At 40.0% G+C, this 21,782-nt stretch overlaps 1 protein-coding gene across 2 annotated transcripts; it reads right to left on the bottom strand.

Annotated features, from left to right (window-relative positions):
• Positions 1 to 8,267: 8,267 nt before the first annotated feature.
• zdhhc16a (zDHHC palmitoyltransferase 16a) lies at positions 8,268 to 21,763 on the bottom strand. 2 transcript variants are annotated; one of them, XM_020494907.2, is made up of 11 exons: positions 21,630 to 21,763; positions 11,806 to 12,064; positions 11,095 to 11,289; positions 10,915 to 11,003; positions 10,642 to 10,670; positions 10,360 to 10,493; positions 10,074 to 10,157; positions 9,730 to 9,800; positions 9,139 to 9,262; positions 8,992 to 9,062; positions 8,268 to 8,835 (listed from the first exon to the last, which is right to left on the bottom strand). In XM_020494907.2, the coding sequence occupies exons 2-11, from the start codon at positions 12,055 to 12,057 to the stop codon at positions 8,733 to 8,735; spliced, it is 1,152 nt and encodes a 383-aa protein (XP_020350496.1). In that variant the 5' UTR covers positions 12,058 to 12,064; positions 21,630 to 21,763; the 3' UTR covers positions 8,268 to 8,732. The 2 variants fall into 2 exon arrangements, with proteins under 2 accessions (XP_020350496.1, XP_020350495.1); XM_020494906.2 differs by having other exon boundaries at positions 9,715 to 9,800; positions 21,630 to 21,761.
• Between the last annotated feature and the right edge of the window lie 19 nt (positions 21,764 to 21,782).

Here is a 21,782-nt window from a genome sequence, read left to right as displayed (position 1 = left end):
GCTTGAAATACCCGGATGTGTTGTCATGTACTGAACAAGACTGGTTACTCGCATCAATGCCTCTGTCTCGTCATTTAACATTCAAACAGTTATCTTTTGTGCCTACAACTCAGTGCAACGATTTTGATGTTAAGGTAGACATGTTTAAGGTTTTTTTAGAAACATCCGTTTAAGGGAATAGTTTAGCTCCCCTAATCGTGATATTTCTATTGAACATGTAGGTTGCTCACATACTCCGACTCCTTTTAGAAGTAAGAGTTATTTTATACCTCCAGCCAATCGCAATCACTCAAGACATATTGCAGACTTGTTCAAAAAGATGTTGTTAATCTCCTTAAGAACAAACAGAAGTACATATCTTTCCATAATTTACCTAAGGATGAAAAACAGTTTGCTCTACAGCCAATTCTGTCGAATCAAAAGAATTTGTGAAAAACAATCAGATTTCGACAGAAATATGACTGACATAAAGAAAATTCAAGGAGAGGGGGTACAAAAATGGTCAGATTAATATTGCCATTGTTAGTGTTCAAATACTGGAGAGTCGAGACCAAATCACGGACGCTGGACAGAGTGGATTTCAGTTGTAACAAAAGGCAGTTTTAATGAGTCAAAGATATCTTGTCCTGCAGTTTAACGTGCACGGACCTATTCGCATAACTCAGTAGGGAGTTAGGTGAAAAAAGGGACCTATACAAAGGTTACAATCATTTTATACATAGAATAAAGTAGGTAGAGTCTTGTCGTATCGCCTTCTGAATGGTCCAGAAGGGTTGGAGGCGGACCTGCTCTAGCCAGAGCAGGAGCCTCATTGGTGCAAAGCAGAGTCTTCTGTTCTGAGCACCCGACCAGTAGAGGGGGGGGGGGGGGGGGGGGTGAGGTGTGTGTGTTTATGCAATGGTATTTGTGTGTCAGTGGGGGTCGTGAGGCAGGACAACAGAGAGGGGGCAGTTTTATGGCTGGGTGTATGTGTTCGTGCGATGGAATGTCTGTGTTTCCTGGGGTCGTGAGACAACAGAGCTGAGGGGGGTAGTTTTATTGCTGGGTGTGTGAGCTGGTTCCTGTTTTAGCAGGGGTACGTAAGATGACTTGAGTCAGGCGGTTTAGTTTGGCGCTGTATAATATATGAGCTATGTGTATGAATACATATATATATATGACACCATTGAGAAAATTCGAAATGAGACATGACCTTTTTCAAGGTAAAAATCGTAAAATTAAGCATTCTTGCGTTCTAACTACCCGCTATTCAAAGTGCTCTGAACAAATTACGGGAATCGTTCACAAACATTGGCACATTCTAAGATCCGATGATATAGTATCGGTCATGTGTTTCCAGACCTTCCCTTAGTAGTATTCTCACGGAGCAGAAACCTCAGATATCAACTGGTAAACTCTGATTTACCACCCCAAGATACCCCTGCACAACGTGTATTTGCGCCACAACAGGGTGGAAACTACGTGTAATGGCTGTGCTCAATGCAATGGCACTTATAAATGTAGATCATTCAAACACCCCCAAACAGGGAAACAGATCCCAATCAACGATTTTATCACGTGCTCCACTAGAGCAGTTATTTATTTTATAACTTGTCCTTGTGGGAAAAAATGTTGTGGGTAAAACAAAGCGCGAATTAAAAGTACGTATCTCGGAGCATCGTAGCACCAGTTGCGGCCCACTTTTTTGGAAGAAAACCACTCGATTTTGTCTCTACGTTATATTGGCAATGAACATATCACCCTCCCAGGAGGAGGTGACCTCGACAATTTATTGTTAAAACGAGAGGCTGCTTGGATCTTTAATTTAAAGACCCTTGCTCCTTTCGGTCTCAACATAGACTTTGATCTGAATCCATTCTTGTGATTTTGCTATTGTAAATGTTTGTAGGCTTATGTAGCCAAATTGTATCTATGATTGTACGCTACCCTTTTGTTTTTTTATGCTATTTTAATATATGCGAATTAACCAATGATATCAGGCTACACCCGGCCATGATTACAGACACGTGCGTCTATTGACACAATATAAATGAGTCATCCCGCAGTGTTTGTCATTATACCCAGATGAAGACAGCTTGTCTGTCGAAACATTGGACATAAATATTTTTTGCATCCGAGCTCCTAGAGTGTGCGGCTCTCCTTTATTTTATTTTAAGAGGACCAGGTTTTAAACATTTTGTAGGGGGGCAATTCCACGGTAAACTGAATTGCGCTGAGTCAGATTTTACACTTCAAATCTATGCCAAACAAAAACCATTGATTCCAAAGTTTAACAAACCATACACATCTATGCACAAGGACAACTTTCAACAATTTACACTGAACATTTTACAAAAACACATTTACTGGAAGAACTGCAGGTGCAAATTTCGGTAACATAATTTCATTAAAATCTCCCTCAGTTTTTTACATGACCACATTTTCAAAAACGTTTAAATATCTAGATTCAATGTCTGCAGAAAGAATGTGGTGTCAGCTATGATAACAGCATTTTATCATGGGTCCCTGATCTGTACTACACAGAAATGCAAAATTATGGATGTAATTCTGTTCATGGTGATGTATCCTAAATAGTTAGACCAAAAGGTAGAAATATGCAATATCATTCTTTGCATACTTGGCTATTATTTTAATGAGCTATGCCACCAAACAAGACCATTTCTATTGCTTCTATAATCAGCACAACAGTTTTCAGCTGTGCTAACATAATTGCAAAAGGGTTTTCTAATGATCAATTAGCCTTTAAAAATTATAAACTTGGATTAGCTAACACAACGTGCCATTGAAACACAGGAGTGTTTGTTGCTGATAATGGGCCTCTGTACACCTATGTAGATATCCATAAAAAATCAGCTGTTTCCAGCTACAATAGTAATTTACAACATTAACAATGTCTACACTGTATTTCTGATGAATTTGATGTTATTTTAATGGACCATTTCTACGTGACCCCAAACCTTTGAACGGTAGTGTAGTTCAGTACAGTCATTTGTGTACTCAACTTGTATGCTCTACTGTGTATTGTTCTGAACTCTACTTTTCTTCACTGTACTGAACTACAGTACCAGTGAAAAATTTGGACACACCTACTCATTCAAGGGTTTTTCTTTCATTTTTATTATAATAGTGAAGACATCAAAACTATGAAATAACACCTATGGAATCATGTTATATTTTAGATTCCTCAAAGTAGCAACACTTTGCCTTGATGACAGCTTTGCACACTCTTGGCACTCTGCTTTTCCTCTCTTGAGTTCCCACAGATGCTGAGCACTTGTTGGCTGCTTTTCCTTCACTCTGTGGTCCAACTCATCCCAAACCATCTCAATTGGGTTGTGGTCGTGTGATTGTGGAAGCCAGGTCATCTGATGCAGCACTCAATCACTCTCCTTGGTCAAATAAACCTTGCACAGCCTGGAGGTGTGTTTTGGGTCATTGTCAAATGATAGTCCCACAAAGTCAAAACCAGATGGGATGGCAAAAAAAAAAAACACATTTGGATTAATCAGGCCAAAGGACAGATATCCACTGGTCTAATGTCCATTGCTCGTGTTTCTTGGCCCAAGCAAGTCTCTTCTCATTACTGTGCTTTAGTAGTGGTCCGACCATCTCATTACTGTCCTTAAGTAGTTGTCCGACCATGAATGTCTGATTCATGCAGTCTACTCTGAACAGTTGATGTTAGAAGTGTCTGTTACTTGAGCTCTGTGAAGCATTTATTTGGGCTGCAATCTGAGGTGCAGTTATTCTAATGAACTTATCCTCTGCAGCAGAGATAACCTGGTGTCTTCCTTTCCTGTGGCGGTTCTCATGACAGCCAGTTTCATCATAGCGCTTAATGGTTTTTGCAACTGCACTTGAAGAAACTTTCAAATTCTTGACATTTTCCGGGATTGACTGGACTTCATGACGTAAAGTAATGACGGACTGTCGCTTCTAATATGGACTTCGTCTTTTACCAAATAGGGTTATCTTGTCACAACACAACACATTGGCTCAAACGCATTAAGGAAAGAAATTCCACAAATGAACAAGGCACACCTTCTAATTGAAATGCATTCCAGGTGACTACCTCATGAAGCTGGTTGAGAGAATGCCAAGAGTGTGCAAAGCTGTCAAAGCAAAATCTCAAATATAATATATTTAGATTTGTTTAACAACTGGTTACTACATGATTCCATGTGTTATTTCATAGTTTTGATGTCTTCACTATTATTTTACAATGAAGACCCTGGAAAGAGTAGGTGTGTCCAAACCGTTGACTGGTGCTGTATACTTTACTGTACTTCACCTACGGTGCTGTAATGTACTGAACAATACTCTACTGTAGTGTACTGTTCAAACTTATGAAACACTATGTTTGGGTCAAATGAAGGCCGGTCCAGATGTTTGTGGATGTTGAAACCAAGGCTGGTCCGGACCAAAAAACATCTGTGGGCAATGAAATCAAGGCCAGGGCAGATTGAACCAAATTTTAACTACTTTTTACGTCCATGGACGTCCGATGCTCAGTAGAGGAGGAGGCTGGTTTCAGTAAATGGAAAGAGAGGACTCATGGGTAGGTGTCAGTAAAAGCTGTTAAGAGGTTACAATTAATTTCTATCTCGTGACTTTGGCCACTAGACCAAAACAAAACAGTTATAAGCTGAACATAAAAGTATGCCAGTGGAAGGGAGGACAGTAGCAGGTGACACAACTGTGGTATGTGAATACTATGATTTCCCATTGTAGCCAATTCAATTGCAGAAATTATGTTACCAATTTGGTAACAGAATTAAAAGTTAATACCTTAATTCATAAAGTAATGACGTAAAAACAATATCACTAATTGATAGTTCTCCTTTTACTTGTTACTTCTGGAAGGAGTAACAAGTAAAGGAGAAATGTTTTAAATATCTTAAAGATATGTGGGTTTTTGGTAAAGGAATTTCAAGGCAAAAGGCAATGTTTCTTAAAACTTACAGAAGGCAGAAAAAGTTATCCTAAGCTAAAATGTGTTGCCATTAGTTGGCAGGGGTCTTTACTTCAATAGTATTATCTTTTGATATATTTCTAATACATTTTAAGACTTTTTCTGGTAGATGTCTTCCAAGACTCCTTTTCCATCTGTTTGACAAAAAATCAAAGCGTTTGCCTATTTCACATTTTTAGGATGTAAAATCATTTAAACATTTACAGTTGAAGTCGGAAGTTTACATACACCTTAGTCAAATATATTTAAACTCTGTTTTTTACAATTCCTGACATTTAATCCTCGTAAGAAGTCCCTGTCTTAAGTCAATTAGGATCACCACTTTAATTTAAGAATGTGAAATGTCAGAATAATTGTAGAGAGAATGATTTATTTCAGCTTTTATTTATTTCATCACAATTCCAGTTGGTCAGAAGTTTACATACACTCAATTAGTATTTGGTAGCATTGCCTTTAAATTGTTTAACTTGGGTCAAACGTTTCAGGTAGCCTTCCACAAGCTTCCCACAACAAGTTAAACAAGGTGAATTTTGGTCTTTCCTCCTGACAGAGCTGGTGTAACGGAGTCAGGTTTGTAGGCCTCCTTGCTCGCACACGCTTTTTCAGTTCTGCCCACAACTTTTCTATGCGATTGAGATCTGGGCTTTGCGATGGCCACTCCAATACCTTGACTTTGTCGTCCTTAAGCCATTTTGCCACAACTTTGGATGTATGCTTGGGGTCATCATCCATTTGGAAGACCCATTAATTTCCAGACTGATGTCTTGAGATGATGCTTCAATAAATCCACATCATTCTCCTTCCTCATGATGCAATCTATTTTGTGAAGTGCACCAGTCCCTCCTGCAGCAAAGCACCCCCACAACATGATGCTGCCACCCCCGTGCTTCGCGGTTGGGATGGTGTTCTTCGGCTTGCAAGCCTCCCCCTTTTTCCTCCAAGCATAACGATGGTCATTATAGCCAAACAGTTCTATTTTTGTTTCATCAGTACGATCTTTGTCCCCATGTGCAGTTGCAAACCGTAGTCTGGCTTTATGGTGGTTTTGGAGCAGTGGCTTCTTCCTTGCCGAGCGGCCTTTCAGGTTATGTCGATATAGGTCTCGTTTTACTGTGGATATACAGTGCCTTGCGAAAGTATTCGGCCCCCTTGAACTTTGCGACCTTTTGCCACATTTCAGGCCTCAAACATAAAGATATAAAACTGTATTTTTTTGTGAAGAATCAACAACAAGTGGGACACAATCATGAAGTGGAACGACATTTATTGGATATTTCAAACTTTTTTAACAAATCAAAAACTGAAAAATTGGGCGTGCAAAATTATTCAGCCCCCTTAAGTTAATACTTTGTAGTGCCACCTTTTGCTGCGATTACAGCTGTAAGTCGCTTGGGGTATGTCTCTATCAGTTTTGCACATCGAGAGACTGAAATCTTTTCCCATTCCTCCTTGCAAAACAGCTCGAGCTCAGTGAGGTTGGATGGAGACCATTTGTGAACAGCAGTTTTCAGTTCTTTCCACAGATTCTCGATTGGATTCAGGTCTGGACTTTGACTTGGCCATTCTAACACCTGGATATGTTTATTTTTGAACCATTCCATTGTAGATTTTGCTTTATGTTTTGGATCATTGTCTTGTTGGAAGACAAATCTCCGTCCCAGTCTCAGGTCTTTTACAGACTCCATCAGGTTTTCTTCCAGAATGGTCCTGTATTTGGCTCCATCCAGCTTCCCATCAATTTTAACCATCTTCCCTGTCCCTGCTGAAGAAAAGCAGGCCCAAACCATGATGCTGCCACCACCATGTTTGACAGTGGGGATGGTGTGTTCAGGGTGATGAGCTGTGTTGCTTTTACGCCAAACATAACGTTTTGCATTGTTGCCAAAAAGTTCCATTTTGGTTTCATCTGACCAGAGCACCTTCTTCCACATGTTTGGTGTGTCTCCCAGGTGGCTTGTGGCAAACTTTAAACAACACTTTTTATGGATATCTTTAAGAAATGGCTTTCTTCTTGCCACTCTTCCATAAAGGCCAGATTTGTGCAATATACGACTGATTGTTGTCCTATGGACAGAGTCTCCCACCTCAGCTGTAGATCTCTGCAGTTCATCCAGAGTGATCATGGGCCTCTTGGCTGCATCTCTGATCAGTCTTCTCCTTGTATGAGCTGAAAGTTTAGAGGGACGGCCAGGTCTTGGTAGATTTGCAGTGGTCTGATACTCCTTCCATTTCAATATTATCGCTTGCACAGTGCTCCTTGGGATGTTTAAAGCTTGGGAAATCTTTTTGTATCCAAATCCGGCTTTAAACTTCTTCACAACAGTATCTCGGACCTGCCTGGTGTGTTCCTTGTTCTTCATGATGCTCTCTGCGCTTTTAACGGACCTCTGAGACTATCACAGTGCAGGTGCATTTATATGGAGACTTGATTTACACACAGGTGGATTGTATTTATCATCATTAGTCATTTAGGTCAACATTGGATCATTCAGAGATCCTCACTGAACTTCTGGAGAGAGTTTGCTGCACTGAAAGTAAAGGGGCTGAATAATTTAGCACGCCCAATTTTTCAGTTTTTGATTTGTTAAAAAAGTTTGAAATATCCAATAAATGTCGTTCCACTTCATGATTGTGTCCCACTTGTTGTTGATTCTTCACAAAAAAATACAGTTTTGTATCTTTATGTTTGAAGCCTGAAATGTGGCAAAAGGTCGCAAAGTTCAAGGGGGCCGAATACTTTCGCAAGGCACTGTAGATACTTTTGTACCCGTTTCCTCCAGCATCTTCACAGGGTCCTTTGCTGTTGTTCTGGGATTGATTTCCACATTTCGCACCAAAATACGCTCATCTCTAGGACACGGAACGCGTCTCCTTCCTGAGATGCATGACGGCTGTGTGGTACCATGGTGTTTATACTTGCGTACTATTGTTTGTACAGAACGTCGTACCTTCAGGCGTTTGGAAATTGCTCCCAAGGATGAAACAGACTTGTGGAGGTCTACAATTCTTTTCTGAGGTCTTGGCTGATTTCTTTTGATTTCCCCATGATGTCAAGCAAAGAGGCACTGAGTTTGAAGGTAGTCCTTAATAAATCCACAGTTACACCTCCAAATGACTGAAATGTTGACAATTAGCCCATCAGAAGCTTCTAAAGCCATGACATCATTTTCTGGAATTTTCCAAGCTGTTTAAAGGCACAGTCAACTTAGTGTATGTAAACTTCTGACCCACTGGAATTGTGATACAGTTACTTGTGTCATGCACAAAGTAGATGTCCTAACCGACTTGCCAAAACTATAGTTTGTTAACAAGAAACTTGTGGAGTGGTTGAAAAACAAGTTTAAGTGACTCCAGTCTAAGTGTATGTAAACTTCCGACTTCAACTGTATATATGCATTAATTTCTATAAAATATTGACTCATAGCTTTCATTTGACATGCTCCTATGAACTTCACATGTTGGTGCTCATGGGTCCTTTTACATGGAAATAACCAGGTTTGTTTCACTTGGGTGCTGCAAACATTCCCCATCTCTTCCCTGCTGGCCATCCCTGTAGTTCTCTGAGTATTCACTCTCCAGCTCAGAACTCCACTTCTCATCCATATAACCTGGTCATCGGTCTTCAGTACCTGTAGGGAACAGGGGTGACAGGGAGATGTAGTTCTCTCTGTAGACAGAGTCTGTGTGGTCAGGGGTCAGACAGCCATCAGGTATTTCTTCATTTGGGTAGATGTCTCAAGTCAGTTATTTTCTATTTGGCTCAGACGGGAATCATGTCTTTTCTGATTGGACAGATGTCCCAGGTCAGGCCGTTCCCATAGGGGGCATGTCCAGAGGGCAGGAGGACTCGCGTCAGCCAATGACTGGAGAGAGAAGAGAGGCAGAGGTTACCTCAACGAAATAATAATATGTATTAATAGTGTTTTATTTATGACCACAACAGTCACATAATGTGCGTGTTAAATATCTGCACAGAGCAACAGATCTTCACACTGCTTGGTGACAAGCATGTAACTAACCTTCTCTTCTCCACACCAAAGAAGACTTTCCAATTGTTTAGTCTGCCATAGTTAAAGGGGTTCTTGTACACCTGGGAGAAAGAGGAGAATACAGTTTAAATAGCTTGTGTCCGCCAACTTTAAGACAAGTGGCATGTGTGTGCTCACCTTGCCATGTTTGGCCATGCGTTCGGCCTCCTTGTTGTTGATGTGTCTCTCTATGCTGGTCTCTCCTCGGGATATCAGCACTGCGTGCCAGATAGTCAGCCCCCCCAGAGCTACGGCCACCGTGCTAAAATGACCAATCACAGTTTTTTGGGGGAAAACAACCAATGACAACACACACGGTACGGTGAGGCTGAAGTTCTATCATTACGGGAAAATGTACTTTGGCTGCAAAAATTATTTTTTCACCTAATTTCAGTTAATGTGGCAAAACAAGCAGGTATTGTGTAAAGAATAATTGTACCATCTAAACCACTGAAATATATTTTATAACAAAAAATATTGTATTTTCAGCGGTTTGAAATTGGTGTACAAAACCGAATGTAAAAGACAAAAACAATACGGGAAGAATGGGAAGTACAGAAATAGTTCACAAAGAACATTTCTACTGCTTCTTAGACTTCCTTTCAATGACAATTACAGATCTATAACTAACATTTCTATGTGAACATGGTCAGGTCACCCAAAAAGTTACATATTACAGTAATAATAACAGTAATATTGTGAAGTAGATCTCACCTAGTTAATACCCACATGTAGATGATACTCTTGTGGAACATCTTGTCTCTGAACGTGTAGGGAGGAGGAGGGGTCTGGTAGGTGCTCTGATTGACAACAACATACAGAGGTCATACAAACGCCTAAACAGTAAAACATATCCTAATCGGTACCAGAGGTTGTGCTTAAGTAACCGGTTTCATGAGTATGCAATAATAAGTATAATATAAGATCAAAGATCGTGTGAACAATATCACCCTTTAAATCTAAGTCATCCATTGACCTACCACCACTAAGAACAAGAAAGTAACTACGAGAAGCAGAATGACGTGGAAGGGGCAGTGTGTGTGTGTATGTGTGTGTGTGTGTACGCGTACTACCTGCCCAGGAGGTAAGATTCCTATGAGTTGCCCCATCCCTGTCACCGGGACACCTGATTTATCCAAGTCCATGTGTTTGAAGCGCTATGGGGACAATGCAAAAACACACACCAAGACAACCAAGAGTTAGAGATAAACAGAAACACTTCAAGAGTTAAAACTGAACACAGAGACTGTTACAGTAGACCATGACCCTCTCAACAATAGAAGCCCCCAATGGAGGAGATAGCAGACCAGCAGGCTCAGGTCTCTCTCAAAGAGTTTGCAAGCGTGTGTATGCGTGTACCTCTATAGCACTATAAGCATCTAGGAAGAGGTTCCGGCCACTGATGCTGCAGTAGACACAGCCCAGGGTCATGGAGAGACAGAAGCAGAAGAAGTAGCGCTGGTTAAAATGGCCAACACAGTTATTCAGCCACGCTGGAGGGAACGGGAGTTAAGGAGGAAACCAAAAACACTAACACCCATCCTCATAACACCCATCCACACCATAAATGGTGTCACCCATCCCTGATAACTTGACATTACCAATTATAATCTCCACTCTCCAACTCCATTTAAAGGATACGACAATGATGATCCATTTTCAGAATGCACCTGTGAAGTAGAAGATGTCATGTTAACGTTGGCCTACAACGCTACCATACTACCCTGCTACCATACCGTAGCAGGATTATGAGTTTATCGAGTAGTTAGATAGGTAGGTAGATAGGTAGGTAGTAATTCCTGTACCACTGGCCCAGGGTCAGCTATTTCATCCCCCTAGTGGTTATGGTTAGGATATGCGATAGGGTCATCTGATCTTGGATCTGTGGTTAGGGGCAACCTGAGTTTGTCTTACGTGTTGCAGATTCCACAGTGGTGAGTCCTGGCTGGTTTGGGGATGATACACTTCTTACACACGGACACAAATGGAATGTCATTCTTTACCTGGAATAAACACAACACAGATATTTATTCCACCCCTGTGTGTGTGTGTGTGTGTGTGTGTGTGTGTGTGTGTGTGTGTGTGTGTGTGTACCGTAGGGGGGTATCCTGGGGCGGTCTTGGTGGCTTTATAGTAGTGGAAGACAATCATGATGAGGTTCCAGTGTCCATAACCGATGTGCCAGACTATCCAAGGTGGAGAGTAGGTGTTGAGAATCAGGGGCAGCAGACCCACGTAGGCTATCAGCAGGATAGAACTGGTCAGTATCACCACCAGACAGACAAACACCTGGAGAGATGGAGAGAGTGATAGAGTAATTAAAGACATGATCCGGAACTTTGGCGACTACTTCGTTTTTTTTTTTTAAACCTCCCGCTTTGGGTTGGATGTGTCAATGTGTAGTTCAAACATGCATAATCTATGAGCAGAATTAGTCTTAATTAGCCACAAAATAGTGGTTTGAAAAGCGACTTCTGAAAGCTGTGCTGTGCCATTTTCCCTACATTTGCCCCCAGATGGGCCCACCCCCTAGCAATTTGATTTCTACCGAAGAGCTTCAGCCCATCGCCATATAAGTGACAGCTAGCAAGAGGTATATCATGCACCCACTGCAGAGCAAGAGAACAATGACGTGGTGCACATAATGTGATGTAGTACGTAATTGTCGGGAACCACTTGTCTCGAGCGCTATTTTCAGAACTACTGGCTAAAAAGTATACAAAAAAGGTACCAGAGAATCAATTGAAGAGATGGAGTAATTGTTTCATGAGAAAGAACATCTGTGCAACTATCACACATACTTACCGCCCCGAACCAGCGGGTAAGTAGGTCCACCATCCAGAAGATGGGTTCCATCAGTGAGTCCATGACGACATCAGAGTTGGTGAGGGAGTTGTAATAGAGGGAGTTAACCATCAGTTTTAGGTAGGCCCATCTCTGTCTCACACACAGCGGTAGTCTACTGTTGTTGCCATTGCTGTAGCGCCACCGTCTGGCGCACATGCGCAACCGCACCCAGCGCAGCAGCACCAGCAGGAAGGTGGGGCACGGCCGCATTCTGCTCCTGAAACACACACACACAGGGATGAATGTACACACACACAGCTACAAAGACCACATGGGTGTAAGGAATGGTATTGGTTCTGGGTTCAGGCCTACTCCTTCTCTTGTCATCTGCCGGACGTAGCAATTATGACTTTGATTATGATTAGGACGTAGCAACAATTCCGACATTCCTCTGGCTCCCTGGGAATAACGGCATATGTTGGAACAGCCGGCTGGCCCTTCTGCCTACCCGTAATTCCAATTTAGGATTAGATTAAACCAACCCCCCACCCCATGACATCACATTTAATCTCTGCCATTGGATGGGAAGTTACATTCCAGCAGTTTGGAAATAAAATTAAAAACTGTGGCAGTAGTGTTGTTTCATACTTTCACATCCTTCTCAGATGGGGGTTGACTACAATGTGCAGAAGAATCAATGATGAAATCTCGATTAAAACAGTCCAAATGAATTTATTTTATTTAACTATGAAGGTCAGTTAAGAACAAATTCTTATTTACAATGACGACCTAGGAACAGTTGGTTAACTGCAATGTTCAGTGGCAGAATGACAGATCTTTAGCTTGTCAGCTCGGGGATTCGATCAAGCAACCTTTTGGTTACTGGCCCAACACTCGCCCACTAGGCTATCTGGCACCCGAAAAGGGGACTCCGTAAAGGAATAATGTGGAAACAGGTCAAATGTACATTTATAAATCACTTGACCCTCCGCTCAATGCACTTGTGGAGATCGGAGATAGTTTGATAGGTCAAAGCAATATGGTGAAACTTCCACCTAGCCTATCAGAGGCCAAATTGGAACTATTACCAATCCGTGTACGACAGTGTCTCCCCGCCAATATCGAGGAAATCCGCATAGCCATTGAAGAAGATTGGGACAACATTCCACAGGCCATAATCAACAGCCTGATCAACTTTATGCGAAGATGTGTTGCACTACATGAGGCAAATGGTGGTCACACAAGATACTGACTGGTTTTCTGATCCATGCCCCTACTTTCTTTTTACGGTATCTGTGACCAGATGCATATCTGTATTCCCAATCAGAGCAGGGCGGCCCTATAAGCTCATTGCGCAAATTGCGTTGGGCCCGCAAATTACGCAAGAGCCTCACCTCCCCCTCGTGTCAAAGTTGGTGTCAATGTTTACAACTTCGATGAGAGGATGAAGCGGAACTATCCTTCTGGTCACAAAAAAAGAAGAAAAAAACAACATGAGAGTGAATTGCGGGAACAGCGATCAGCTAAACTTGTGTTCTCTCCAAGTTTGGTGTCAGCAAATAACAGTAACGTTAAGTTGATGTGCATCGCTCTCTATTCTGTCTGTCTTGCTAACCTAGCTGGGCAGTGCATCTCTTGGTCCGTCTGTCTTGCTTGCTTGCTTTCCAGCCACTTCCAGGTTTGTGTTCTGTGACTTTGTGCCTGACCAAAGTGAGAGTGAAATACAACTATTTATTACGTTTGATAAGCGCCAACGGTGTAAACTGCAGCTCGGAAAAGATAACCGCGTCACGTGTGAACATGCGTTCATGAAATGGAACTCATGCTTTCCAGCAGCAACCTCTGTGGGTACCAGTCCAGGCAATATATGGGCGTGATGGCACTCATAGGTGTACAGAATTTTAAAACAAGGCAATGATGATTTAGTCTCTCAGTCAAGGTTTAGTTTAAACTCTGGGCAAGATGGAAAGCAATGGATTGACATTGACTATTGGTTTATATATTGAATTAAAAAATGTTGATTAGCTAGGAATACTGGGCAATATGGATGCACATCTCTCAGTAAATAATAACCATCAAGTATTCAGCCAAGCCATAGTATAAATAGTATTTATATTTTAAAGTGTATAAAAGACATCTGGGGGAGCCAGTTAGAATGGGCCTGATACAGCTGATAAAATGTATAATAGTATTGTTATCTATAATTTACAGGTGCTATGCTTACGTGTGTCAGTAGAGGAGGTGCTGGATCATCAGCCAGTACAAGCACAGACTCAGGTAATCCACATCCAGCTTCAGCCAGTACTAACACAGACCCAGTACAGTCGGCTTCAGCAAATACTAACACAGACCTAGTAATGGCAGCTTCAGCAAGTACAGTACTAACACAGACCCAATACAGCAGTCTTCAGCAAGAACTAACACAGACCCAGGTGAAGTACAAGCAACCTCATCCAGTACTAGCGCAACCAGAGGTGTACAGCCAGCATCAGATACAAGCAGCTCAGACCATTATAGAACAGTTTCTGCTCCATCAAATTGGCCCCCAGTCTTAACAGACTTTATGAGGACCGAGTTAATGGACCGCTGTGCACTCAAACCAGGACTGGATTTTTCTTACCCTAAAGACAAGTATAGAAGAGGTTTCCATTCAGGCGTATTACAGAAACAGCTGTCAAATATGGAAAAGTTTACCAGAAGCTGGCTTTCATACTCAAAAACAACTGTGTATTGTTTTTGCTGCAAGCTCTTTTCTACAAAAGATTACAAAATAATAAAAGGTGTGAATGACTGGTCAAATATCAACACCATTCTGAAACACCATGAGGGTAGTCCTGAACACACAAACAATATGATTAAGTGGAGAGAACTTGATCTGTGCCTAAGTCGGGACAGACTCTTGACCAGATACAAATGACAATTTTGGAGGCTTAAAGAAAATGAGAAAAAAAAATCCTGAAAAATCACATTGTAGGATTTCTAATGAATTTATTTGCAAATTATGGTGGAAAATAAATATTTGGTCAATAACAAAAGTTTATCTCAATACTTTGTTATATACCCTTTGTTGGCAATGACAGAGGTCAAACGTTTTCTGTAAGTCTTTACAAGGTTTTCACACACTGTTGCTGGTATTTTGGCCCATTCCTCCATGCAGATCTCCTCTAGAGCAGTGATGTTTTGGGGCTGTTGCTGGGCAACACAGACTTTCAACTCCCTCCAAATATTTTCTATGGGGTTGAGATCTGGAGACTCGCTAGGCCACTCCAGGACCTTGAAATGCTTCTTACGAAGCCACTCCTTTGTTGCCCAGGCGGTGTGTTTGGGATCATTGTCATGCTGAAAGACCCAGCCACATTTCATCTTGGGGTGAGATCTTGCGAGCCTCAGATTGAGGGAGATTATCAGTGGTCTTGTATGTCTTCCATTTCCTAATAATTGCTCCCACAGTTGATTTCTTCAAACCAAGCTGCTTGGTTTGCAGATTCAGATTCAGATTCAGTCTTCCCAGTCTGGTGCAGGTCTACAATTTTGTTTCTGGTGTCCTTTGACAGCTCTTTGGTCTTGGCCATAGTGGAGTTTGTAGTGTGACTGTTTGAGGTTGTGGACAGGTGTCTTTTATACTGATAACAAGTTCAAACAGGTGCCATTAATACAGGTAACGAGTGGAGGACAAAGGAGCCTCTTAAAGATGAAGTTACAGGTCTGTGAGAGCCAGAAATCTTGCTTGTTTGTAGGTGACCAAATCCTTATTTTCCACCATAATTTGCAAATAAATTCATAAAAAATCCTACAATGTGATTTTTTTGATTTTCTTTTCTCATTTTGTCTGTCATAGTTGAAGTGTACCTATGATGAAATGACAGGCCTCTCTCATCTTTTTAAACGGGAGAACTTGCACAATTGGTGGCTGACTAAATACTTTTTTGCCCCACTGTATTTTGGATATAAAAATAATCTTTATGGAACAAAAAGGAACATTTATTGTGTAACTGGGAGTCTCGTGAGTGAAAACATCCAAAGATCATCAAAGGTAAGCGATTAATTTGATTGCTTTTCTGATTTTCGTGACCAAGCTACTTAATGCTAACTGTACATAATGTTTTGTTGGGCGATCGATAAACTTACACAAACGCTTGGATTGCTTTTGCTGTAAAACATATTTTCAAAATCTGAGATGACAGGTGGATTAACAAAAGGCTAAACTGTGTTTTACAATATTGCACTTGTGATTTCATGAATATAAATATTTTTAGTAATATTATGTGAATGTGGCACTATGCTATTCAGTGGTTGTTGATGACAATTATCCCGCTAAAGATGGGGAGCGTCAAGAAGTTAATGTTGACTGCTAACATGAATTTCTTTTAACTAGGGAAATTGTGTCACTTCTCTTGCGTTCTGCGCAAGCAGAGTCAGGGTATAAGCAGCATTTTGGGCCGCCTGGCTCGTTGCGAACTGTGTGAAGACCATTTCTTCCTAACAAAGACCGTAATTCATTTGCCAGAATTGTACATAATTATGACGTAACATTGAAGGTTGTGCAATATAACAGCAATATTTAGAGACTTAGTGATGCCACTCGTTCGATAATATACAGAACGGTTCCTTATTTCACTGAAAAAATAAACATTTTGTTTTCGAAATGATAGGTCATTAATATGGTCAAAACCGGAAACTAAGGCTTGTATTTCTTTGTATTATTATATTATAATTAAGTCTATGATTTGAAAGAGCAGTCTGACTGAGCGGTGGTAGGCAGCAGCAGGCTCGTAAGCATTCATTCAAACAGCACTTTCCTGCATTTGCCAGCAGCTCTTCGCTATGCTTCAAGCATTGCGCTGTTTATGACTTCAAGCCTATCAACTCCCGAGATTAGGCTGGCAATACTAAAGTGCCTATTAGAACATCCAACAGTCAAAGGTATATGAAATACAAATGGTATAGAGGGAAATAGTCCTATAATTCCTATAATAACTACAACCTAAAACTTCTTACCTGGGAATATTGAAGACTCATGTTAAAAGGAACCACCAGCTTTCATATGTTCTGAGCAAGGAACTTAAATGTTAGCTTTTTTACATGGCACATATTGCACTTTTACTTTCTTCTCCAACAGTGTTTTTGCATTTTTTAAACATGTTTCATTAATTTATTTAAGACTAAATTGATTTTATTGATGTATTATATTAAGTGAATAAGTGTTCATTCAGTATTGTTGTAATTGTCATTATTACAAATATATATATATATATTTAAAATTGCCTGAATAATCGGTATCTGTCTTTTTTTTGGGGCCTCCAATAATCGGTATCGGCGTTGAAAAATCATAAATCGGTCAACCTCTACTACCAAGTGAGCTATTTTTCAGATGTTGCCCTACCGGAGCTACACAGTAATACAGTCACTGCTATTAGCTTCACAACATACTATGGAACGCCATTTGGGTCTTTGGGTGTCGGAGGATACAGTAGCCTTCTCAAAGCTGTACAAAAAAAGTCTGCAAACAACCGAACACCGGGCACAAATGAATACAATACCGCATTGATAATAAAGAATCATTTGTTAGACCGCAACTTCTGAGGTAGCTACCTTTAGCTTGGTACCTAGCTAGCACCAATACAACTATCCTGAAAACAATGACAAGTAGAAACTGCAGTCAGTTTCATTATTCTTAGCAATGATTTAGGAATCCTTGTGAGCAGGTATTAGCAAAGTTGCCTCTTGTTGTTCGCCTATTGAAATTGAATTTCAGTTCATGAAAATAAATAGCTAGCCAGCTACTTAACCCTGTTGCCCAAAGCTAATGTTATAAGCAGCCAGCCAACTTCATCTGGCTGGCTCGACAGGACCAGGTTATGTGTTGTGAAGCTAGCCACAATGAGGGTTAGGCACAATAGTGGAATTTGCAGTTTGCCTTCAAAATAAAAGTGTCATTGACAGTGATGCAAATAAATACAAATAGTAGAATTATGCCATACTTTTATTTTGAAGGTTAAACACAAAGTCCACTATTGTGACTCATCTTTATTGTGGCTAGCTTCACATAGATGGTCCGACCACCATTAATCAAATAAGAACTGTCTTATAAATTAGGGTTATTTTAGATGACACCTAGAAGAACATTGTTTGCATCCATGAGCTAGCTAGCTTTATTTTTAATGACCAGCATTGTAGGTGCGCGAGACAACATTACCAGCATCACAGCATACGTATGGATTAATCGTTGTGACATATGAAATACGAGTGATAGTGTAATCAATGTGTAATAACTACGTAAAGAATAAATGAATGCGTTACATTATTATGTGACGTGCAGACATATTCAGGTCTTGATTGGTCAAATAGTATATTTTTTGACAAGCAAAGACCCAAACGGCATTCCATAGAAATCCTGGTTGAGAATAAAACGACAAAACAAATGAACAACAAAACAGCACAGCAAGTAAGTGAAAGAAATAGGTTTTGATTATGTTTTACTGGTAATAGGGACATACGTAAATGCCAACAAATTAACTTTTTGGTCAGTGTGGTGTGTGTGTGTGACCTTTATTTAACATGGCAAGTCAGTTAAGAACTAATTCTTATTTACAATTATTATAGGTCGACCGATTTGGGTTTTTCAACGCCGATACCTATTATTGGAGGACCAAAAAAAGCAGATAGGGATTAACTTGTTCTCAACTGGCTTACCTGGATGAATAAAGGTGAGAGAAAAAAAGAATAGAAATACTGTATGTGGGAATGTCTATTGTCTGTCCTACATGTACTGTTGGTACATGGAATATTCCTCAACTGCATATATCATAAATTGCTATTGCAAATAGAAGTATTATGTTCAACAACTGACATTTTCAGATATTATTTTTACAAACACACTTTGGTGCTTACAATTGTCATAGATTTGGTGGGCACTGTCATGACTTTCTTTTAAGCACGTACTGATGAAACGGTCACTTAATATTTTTTGCTAAATGTCTACAAATGCTCTACATTTATTCACTCTGTGATAGGGTCGGATCCTATATCCTACTTTTACTATTGTCCTGTAATTGGTTCAGTGGTTATAATTTAGGCTGTGTGTGTAGAATGGGACATAAAGGAAATTACCTCTACTACTAGTTTATAGTGATAAGGAAAACAGCATACCAATTTGGCTTGTGTATTCATTTGCCTATAACTAATCAGAATTCCATTATATTTACATTTAAAAAAGTGAATACTTCAAAATGAGAAGATCCTGCCATGGAAAAGACGACTGGGTGGACGTAAAGTGGAATGGAGGGGAAATAACTCACACCATGCAACAGGACACCTTCAGCTGCGGGGTCTTTGTAATGCAGGTTTGATAGCTATATTTTCAATAATTAATGGTTAGCTGTTATGTGGCAATTAGGTCAAAAACTCAATTTTATTTTTTGGTGTAGATGGCCAAGGAAGTTGCACAGAACTCCCAACATCCCCTCCCAAATTGTTATGGAACCTTCAAAAACACATGGAGCAACTGCGAAAAGAAATGGCTGAGGATATACTAAAAATGTCTGGTATGTAATGACGTTTAATTCAAAGTAAATGTAAATTCATCATTTTTATGTAGTTGTGTCAGACAGCCCTATGTTCAGTTCATGCCTATGATTTCAGAGTTCAAAAAAGCCAACAACTACTTCATGTGTGCCACTGATAAAGAACCTGGATGTGGCCCAAAGACTGACTGGGTTAGTAACATTATTTAACATGTTTATAATCTTTTGACAACAGTGACGGCATGTAAGACAATTTATGATGTAACACAATGGATGGCTACTTCGTCATTCTACATTGATATTTGATGTTAAATAATAAATGTTACGCTTGGTTTTGTTTTAGATTGAATGTTTTGCATGCCAACGGTGGCTCCATGTGCTGTAACTAGGGATGAAGACAAAATAGTTAAACAAGAGTAGAGAACACAAACTTGAAGTGCAGTCTTTGTTGTTGAAAATGTATGCTATACCCCATCTACACTGAAGAGGCTCTGAAATGTACATCAACCAGGGATAAAGAGAAAGTTAACACTGAAATGTTCTCATCTTTATGTAATCTTTATGTAATACATGTATCACTAGCCACTTTAAACTATGCCACTTTGTTTACATACCCTACATTACTCATCTCATATGTATATACTGTACTCGATACCATCTACTGCACCTTGCCTATGCCGTTCTGTACCATCACTCATTCATATCTTTATGTAATATTCTTTATCCCTTTACACTTGTGTGTATAAGGTAGTAGTTTTGGAATTGTTAGGTAAGATTACTTGTTGGTTATTACTGCATTGTCATAACTAGAAGCACAAGCATTTTGCTACACTCGCATTAACATCTGCTAACCATGTGTGTGTGACAAATACATTTGATTTGAAGTGTCTGACATGTTGGAAAAGATTAAAGGTCTACAATTTCTGTTTCATTTGTCAATATTACATTTTTATTAATTGATTTACTAGCCACCATTACTATGGTTACATGTTCAGTATATGTATTGACCAGTAAACTCACTGCAGCCTACCTCACCATCTCACTCTCCATCCCTGCTTTGGACAATTAATAGCATGACTCTCGTACTTGCCCTTTTCCTTTATGGTTGATATTAACGACGAAAGGAGATATTATCTGTCTCTCTCCTATTGTGTACGTCTGTTAAATACTGTGGGGGGAAAAAAACACACAAAAAACAGGGAAAATAAGTACTTAGAACTACCAATAATTATAGATAAATATTAAAGAAAAGGGTAAACACAACACTGGACTGAACCCCCTAATTGTCAAACTAATATTAATGTACAACAATATAGAAGAGACATAACTAGATGTTAAGCAATATGGGTGTATATCCACTGCACACTTCTTAGGTGTGTAATTGACATGAAGTTTAAAACTACGAAAAATGTACATTAAACCACGTGATTTTACAGTACAAAAACACAAGTGTGCAATATATAAGGGTACATTTTGCACCATGTTTGGAGTCAGTAGGTCACATGACCAAGGAGCTATTGAAATCCTACTTTTTTTTTTTTTTATTCATGTAAAATCTTGAAATGAAAATGGACTAACTAGCGGGTGTGCAATGTCGAGGCCCAGTTTTAGGAGTAATGGTTAAATAGCTATCGGAATTTGAATATTTTGATTTGTCACTATGTTGACGGTCCCTAACTGCTGTTGGTGGACGTAAGGAAAACTACAGGCGAATACCCAACCTGAAACTGTCTTTACCTCGGTCTGCCACTGTCACAGAAATAACAAAGCTTTTTCGTGATACAATGTTCAATTGAAATCAAATTGTATTTGTATCGTGCACCGAATACAACACGTGTAGTAGACCTTAGCTGAAATATTTACTTACAAGCCCTTAATTAACCAACAATGCAGTTAAAGAAATATAGTTAAGAAAATATTTATTAAACAAACTAAAGTGATATAACACAATAAAATGACAGAACAACGAGCCATTATACAGGGGGTACAGGGTAGTCGAGACAATTTAAAATGTGACTATGCATAGATAAAACTGCGAGTGGCAGCAGTGTAAAAATTAAAGAATGGGGATGTGACGGCACGACGGAACGAAGGCTATTTATAAAAGATAGCTAAACAATAATATGCAGACATTCATATCAATTTAAACGCTGACATCTTCCTCACCGCCCTGTCTGCCAAAAAATAATCTATTGAAATGATAAACCCAGTGGCACAGACCAGCGGTGTCGTGAGCTAACCAGTAACAAGCTTCGAGAGTAGCGTTGTATGCTGCTTGCTAGCTACCATTGCACAAATACATTGAATGTATTTACTCACTTTCTTAGGATCGCACGCCACCCGCGAGAAAGGTGTTATCTCTGGCCATTATACCGAAGTAGGTTTAAATTATTCGGAGGCGAATACTTGAAAGATAGATACTCTGGCGTGGGCTTCGTTTTTAGCCCAAACGCTACACCTCTACTGCGCAGA

This window comes from Oncorhynchus kisutch, linkage group LG11 (assembly GCF_002021735.2).
Source record: "Oncorhynchus kisutch isolate 150728-3 linkage group LG11, Okis_V2, whole genome shotgun sequence".
Taxonomy (NCBI): Eukaryota; Metazoa; Chordata; class Actinopteri; order Salmoniformes; family Salmonidae; genus Oncorhynchus; species Oncorhynchus kisutch.
Note: the sequence above shows the minus strand (reverse complement) of the source record. Positions and strands in the feature narration are given on the sequence as shown.

What these genes read in the sequence shown, in the direction of transcription:
- zdhhc16a (XM_020494906.2), bottom strand. Translation starts at nt 12,057, where the DNA reads ATGCGGCCGTGCCCCACCTTCCTGCTGGTGCTGCTGCGCTGGGTGCGG. An exon ending in TTACCCGCTGGTTCGGGGCG is followed by an intron (nt 11,290 to 11,805) that starts GTAAGTATGTGT and finishes CCATCTCTCCAG; the next exon opens with GTGTTTGTCTGTCTGGTGGT. An exon ending in ATGCTTATAGTGCTATAGAG is followed by an intron (nt 10,158 to 10,359) that starts GTACACGCATAC and finishes TTGTCCCCATAG; the next exon opens with CGCTTCAAACACATGGACTT.